This window comes from Pristis pectinata, chromosome 5 (assembly GCF_009764475.1).
Source record: "Pristis pectinata isolate sPriPec2 chromosome 5, sPriPec2.1.pri, whole genome shotgun sequence".
NCBI classification, from domain to species: Eukaryota; Metazoa; Chordata; class Chondrichthyes; order Rhinopristiformes; family Pristidae; genus Pristis; species Pristis pectinata.
The window spans coordinates 75887745-75894385 of record NC_067409.1 but is presented as its reverse complement, the minus strand read 5'-3'; the positions used below and the strand labels follow the sequence as shown (position 1 = coordinate 75894385).

Here is a 6641-nt window from a genome sequence, read left to right as displayed (position 1 = left end):
TAGTCTCTGTGTTTGTATGTCAGCATGCGTCAGTAAGTCCCTCAGTACCTGTGTGGTAGACTGTATCAGTGTGTGACAATCTACGCCTGTGTGCCAGTGTCTGTGTGCCTGTCTATCAACATGTGTCTCTCCACACCTGTACTTCCTCTCTCAGTATCTCCATCCTGTTATGCCTGCCAGTGTCTGTTTCTGTGTGTCTGTACCTAAGCACTTGTATGTGGGTCAGTCTGGGTATCCATCGGTTCATCCCTGTATCCAGGGGTCAGTGCCTGTATCAGTGGGTCAGTGCCTGTATCCATGGGTCAGTGCCTGTGTCTGTGGGTCAGTGCCTGTATCCATGGGTCAGTGTCTGTGGGTCAGTGCATATGTCTGTGGGTCAGTGCCTGTATCCGTGGGTCAGTGCCTGTGTCTGTGGGTCAGTGCCTGTATCCATGGGTCAGTGTCTGTGGGTCAGTGCATATGTCTGTGGGTCAGTGCCTGTATCCGTGGGTCAGTGCCTGTCTGTGGGTCAGTGCATGTGTCTGTGGGTCAGTGCCTGTATCTGTGGGTCAGTCGCTGTATCTGTGGGTCAGTGCCTGTATCTGTGGGTCAGTGCCTGTGCTTGCGGGTCAGTGCCTCTGTCTGTGGGTCAGCGCCTGTATCAGTGGGTCAGTCGCTGTATCTGTGGGTCAGTGCCTCTCTCTATGGGCCAGAGCCTGTATCTGTGGGTCAGTGCCTGTACCCGCGAGTCAGTACCTGTATCTGTGGGTCAGTCGCTGTATCTGTGGGTCAGTGCCTGTATCTGTGGGTCAGTGTCCACGGGTCAGTACCCGTGGATCAGTTCCTGTATCCCTGGGTTAGTACCCGCGTGTCTGTGCCCATCTGCCTCCCCTTCCCCGCCGACAGGAGCCCCGTCAGCCGCCCTCACCCACTGATTGGGCGCCGATTGCGACCTGCGACCGGGATAGAAAAGGCGAGCCAGCCCGTCGCAGAGGAGCCCGCGGACGGGGCTGAGCCGGAGCTGGAGCCGCGCGTCCTTGGGTCAGGCTGCCGGGGCGGTCGGACCTAGAGGGCAGTGCAGCACCGGCGGAGGGCGGTCCCTGCACCCTCGCTCGCTGCAGACTCACCCTCTCTCTCTCTCTCTCTCTCTCTCACACACACACAGACAAGCGCGCCAGGAAGCGCGGAGCCGGAGCCCCCCGGACCCTTGCAACAGGAGATGAGAGCGGCGCGTCTGCCCATCGTGCCGGGACGGTGCTGCTAGCCCCGAGGGGGGCGAGCAGCTCTTCCGCAGGGGTGGGGAAGGGAGATCACCATGCTGCCCGGCGTGGGGGTGTTCGGCACCAGCCTCACCACCCGGGTGATCGTCCCTCTGCTGCAGAGTCAGGGCTTCCCGGTCAAAGCCCTGTGGGGGAGGACGCCAGAGAAAGCCGAGGAGCTGGCCAAGGAGATGGATGTGCCCTTCTACACCAACAGGATCGACGACGTCTTGCTGCACCACGACGTCGACTTAGTTTGCATCAACCTGCCGCCTCCACTCACCCGCCAGATCGCCGTGAAGACCTTGGGTAGGTGGCTTAGGGGTCTGGGATAAGATGGTCTACAGGGGTTTAGTGCAAGGTGGGCTGGATTATGGCAAGACCATACCGTGTATCTTGTTCCTTTATTTCTTCTCTCCCTGCGTCTCTCGGAGTCTCTCCGCGAGTATTGTTATGTTAAGGTGTAATTTCGTGTAAACCCGTTTGTCATTCCCATTGCAAACCACCCCCCAACACACATACACACACAGGTACACCTTTGGCCAATTCAGTGTCGGGCTGTGCTGCTCCTCCCCAGTTCCCCTTCCACTGCAGTGACATTGTAAGCGCAAGGTAATGGACAAACAGAATGAGAGCTATCGATTTGTACTTGATGAAGAAGAAGGACTCCCATTAGTCAAAAGAGCTTTTACTCGCCAGCAATGTAAATAGAGGATGTGTCATAGCTAGTGGCAGGATATGATAAATATTGCTACTGACTAGATAATCGGATACAAAGCCACAAACGGCTTGAGCCATTCTGTTACATCCCAAACTGTGCCGCTGGTTGTGACATTATACTCCTGCTGTAGCATCCCAAAATAAATTCGTGTTTTGGTCCCCCACACAAACTGCAGAGATAAAAAAAATGGCTTTACACTTCCTAGAAATGCACATGGTCCAGGAAATGATGTGTCGCTTTCTTCACCTGTTCAACACTTATGTGTGACCACTGCAAAACAATATAGGTCTGGTTGTTTTCTTTTTTCAAATGTAACAGAATAATATGAGAGATTTTGTTTGGTTGAGCAGTGGCAAGAGCTATGCCTGTACAGGTGTTTAATTTTTGGCAGCCAGGAACCTGTCATAAGTGGACCATAGTTCTCCAAATCAAGCTACTGATATTTCAGTTTATGGTTCTCCCAATTATCGAAACTCAGAAAACCTAGATAAGGGTAGGTTGGACAAATACTTAGAATGTCCAAATGTGTTCTTGGGAACTTCCAGCATAAAATATTGGTAAGCATTCTTCTATTTCAACAGCCTAGACCATCCAGTCTGATGTGACTGGAACAAATCCTTATCGTTCTTTTCTGCAGATGCCATTAATAAACCAGGCAGGCTGGCCAGTCATCTATTATATTGTTACCTCAGCTCTGACTGGTTCAGGTATTGGATTAAGTCTATCACAGATGATCGATTCACATCATTTAATCCTGGAGACACCTTGTCTCCAATTTAACCAAGCTTCTGGTTCCTGAAGCAGAGTTGCCTATGTGTAGAAACAGAGTGAGAATGTGAATGTAAATTTAATCTGTCATATTGTCAGTAATATTTTACCTTCAGTTAAATCAATTACTCAAGGCACCCTGATGCAAGGCTAACTTAGCATTTAAAAAAAATAAGTCATCAGCTAAAGAATGTGGGATGGTTCTGAAGGAGCAACAATGTCATGCGCTCTGGTGTGAAAGTGACTTCTTTCAGTCCTGGGAGACACCTTCAGAGTTCATACTCGTGGCCTTTATTAGACCGGCTGCAGTTTTACTGGAGTGCTATCCTTAATCTGAAGTTGTCAGTGTAACTGTTGATCGTGCACTTCTGCCAATTATTGCATACTGTTTGGTGACATTCAGCAATGTTTTTTTGGATTTTGATGATTTTGCAATAAGTGACCAAAAGGGTAAATGGTGTGCTACAGGGTAAACTGGAATTTTTTAAATGCTTTCTTAGGTTCAGGCTCTGCATGCTTAAACATCCAGGGGGATCCATATGATCTGCACAACAATCACCCCTATCAAGTAACAGTGCATATTTTCAACACATCTGCTGACTTTGTTTTACCTTGTCTGACTGTATTTTTAAATGCTAGACTCTTTTCATTCAGTGGTTCTAAGCAGCTTTTCCATGTTGTGGAAGGTCTTTACAGTGTACTCTTTCAGTACAGGGGGCACTTGGTAGGGGTCTCCAGGCAAAGGTTTCTGTATTAGCATTTGGATTTTTCAGCTGTTGCTTACATGGTTTAATGCATCATCCAGATGTAGAGCAGTTCAATGTCATCAAGGTATTCGGGCATGTTATAGGGTTGATAACTTTATAGGGTAGATCCCCCCATGGTTCCTGTTGTTAGTGCAGGGAAGAACTATAGCCTAGAAGTTCAATTGTGAGGTGCTGTTTATTTCAGCACCATGTGGAGTGAAGCTCTATAACCATCCTTTCCACATCCTTTTGTGTTATGACCATAGTTTGACCTGGCAGTTTCCAGGTGTGTTACGCCTGCACATCTGATGAAACGTTAGCAATGCATCTTTTGGGCATCTATTTATACATTTATTCACTTTTTTTTTCTGGATCTGAGCCTGATTGGTAAAGCAAATATTTATTGTCCATACCTATTTACCCTTGAAGGTGGTGCAGAGCTGCCACTTTGAACCACTGCAGTCTGTCTGGTGATGGTACTCCCACTGCTGTTGGAATGGGTGTTGCAGGATTTAGATTCAGTAACGATGAAGAACCAGTGATATATTTCCCAAAAGGCGTGTGACTTGGAGAGGAATCTGACGTTGGTGGTGTTCCCATGTGCTGGCTACTCTTGTGCTTTCTGGTAGTTGAGTCATGGGTTGGGGAGGTGCTGTTGAAGTAGCCTGGATGACAAACAGTATACACTGTGGCCACTTTATAGCGGTAGTGGAGGGAATGAATGTTTAGGATGGTGGATAGGGTACCAATCATGCGGGCTTCTTTGTACTGGGATGGGATAAAGCTTCTGGAGAGTTGTTGGAACTGCACTCATCCAGGCAAGTAGAGAGTGTTCCATCTCACTCCTGAGTGGTAGATGGTGAAAAGGCTCTGGGATGTCAGAAGGCGAATCACTTACTGCAGGATATGCATCCTCTGACTTGTTCTCATAGCCATTTTTTTCTGTAGAAGTTCCACTTGAAGTTCTGATCCGTGGTGACCTTGACGATGTTGATGGTGGGGGGATGCAATGATGGTGAATGCTGTTGAATGTCAAGGATGGGTGGTTAGACACTCATATGTTGGAGATGGTCATGGTTTGGCACTTTTGTGGCATAAATGTTACTTCCCACTTACCAGTCTATGCCTGAATGTTGTCCAGGTCTTGCTACATGTAGGCATGGACTGCATCATTTGTTGTGGAGTTGGAAATTGAATTGAACTAGACTCATAGAGTTACACAGCATGGAAACAGGTGCTGTAGTCCTACTTGTCCACTGTCACTGGTCCCAAGCCTCTGAGGCCTCTTTACGACTATCCCCGCCCCTCCCCCTCTCCCCCAGTGGAACACCGGCCAGAGGTTCTGACTACCTGATGGTGAAAACGTCCCGATGGAGGCCCCTAATTCACCCGTCTTACCAATGGACAACCAAGTAGGGTACAGGGCAACTGGTTTTCTCTTCCCCTGGTGGTGCCCTCAATCCGGTATTGCATGTTTCCACCTGAGCCTCTGCAGGATGAAATGTAAGAGTGGCCCAGTATCTATCCAGTCATTGGTCTGCCATGCAATGACCAAACACTGCGCTGTAATGGTCTAGAAATGGCTTATAATCATTTCAAGGCCAGATGATTGTGAGTGGGATATGATATTTGGTCTGATTCTTCAGTCTGTGATTTACTGGTGTAGGAAAATTGTATATTGCACAAAAGGCCCCTCATTAAGCAGCTGAACAAAATATAAATCACCAAGTGCTGCCATTTCCTGGGTTTCTCACTGGGTAAGTGTTGATATCTGCTGAACCAATAGAAAATGGGCTGTACCAAGAAGTCATGTAGCGTAATTGTAGAGCTGTGGGAGTCTCAATGACTGGAGTTCTAATTTTAGATCTGTTTTCCTGAATTTTATCTCTTGTTTTCTTTTGTTTTTTCCTTTTTTTTCTGGTTTGGGTTTTGCCTTGTTGGGACAAGCTCTATTGTCACATTTACAGTAAGACTTTGATAGCAGTACAACAAAGATCTTCACTTTTCCATGTGGCCGGTTTCTCTAGAATGCAGGCTATCATAGATAGCAAAGATGTGCCCAGTACCTCTGCTATCAATTGAGTTGCTGTTGAAGCTGCAGTGATTTAAGTGGTTGGATTACAATAGTAGTCCTGCGGAGGTTATAAGTAATAAAATAAGATAAGATATTTACTTATTAGTCACATGTATATCAAAACACACAGTGAAATGCATCTGTTTGCGTTACTGAGAATGTGCTGGGGGCAGCCCGCTGGAGGATTCATTCCACTCCTGATTAAAATGGTAGGCCAACACATTCACATAGTTGTTGACTAATTTAATCAAATATGCCCAGAACTTATTGGTAAATGTGCTGTATAATAATACTGGCACATTCCACTCTGTCTCAAAAGTACATTCTGGTAACTTCTAAGGATAAAATTCTATGCAGTGATAATTTTATCTGTCAGGTTGTAAGTGCAAGATTTGTGGCATTACTAGAGGTATTCATCAATTTATGAGTTTTCACTAAGACACTTTTGGTGCTCATGTCTTTAACTTTCAAAGCTATTTTTCAGTTTAGCGACTCTCCAGAATGCAATGCCCTTACCACATTTTCACCCAGTTTTCTCGATTTATGAAAGTTTGCTTAATGGAAGATTTCCAGGAACATGTCCCTTTTATAAATCAATGAATAGCTGGTAGTTACATTGCCAATATGATAGTAATATCTTACCTGAGATCCTGGGGCAGTGTATGGTAACCAAACCCTTGAAGCCATCCTTACTTGATCATTTTGAATTTATATTTCTTATGTGCAACTTGAATTTGCTGATCTGAAATTTTGCAGAGTTCATGTTTTAGCAACAGAGCCTTTTTGTTGGATAAAATCCAAATCAGAACACCAAGTTCTATCGCTATCAGAACCTGAATTGTCTGCAAACTAATGGGAACATAGCTCATAACTCTATTTTGTGTTGGCCTGAGGCTCTATTCAGATAGTACATCTACAAAGAGCAAAAGGTTGGACAGTCCTTCAGTAGATGTGTTCATCTGAAAAGTTGCTTGATGAATTGGCGATGGAAGTAAAGATGATGGGCTGAGAGTTTTTCTCTAAAAGCTCTCACTGCATAAGTGTAACCATAACACAAAAAGTTATCTTGGAGATGCAGCAGGTGATTAAGGCAA

The 6641-nt window shown here is 46.0% G+C and overlaps 1 protein-coding gene across 3 annotated transcripts in view; it reads left to right on the top strand.

Moving 5' to 3' along the window:
* The first annotated feature begins 1152 nt into the window (after positions 1–1152).
* Positions 1153–6641, top strand: part of gfod1 (glucose-fructose oxidoreductase domain containing 1) — a 79578-nt gene continuing 74089 nt past the window's right edge. Inside the window, exon 1 of one of the 3 annotated variants that reach the window (XM_052016441.1) lies at positions 1153–1547. In XM_052016441.1, the coding sequence (XP_051872401.1) occupies positions 1295–1547 (253 nt within the window). In that variant the 5' untranslated portion in view covers positions 1153–1294. The remainder of the gene's footprint in view (positions 1548–6641) is intronic. The other 2 variants (XM_052016442.1, XM_052016443.1) reach the window with 2 other exon arrangements.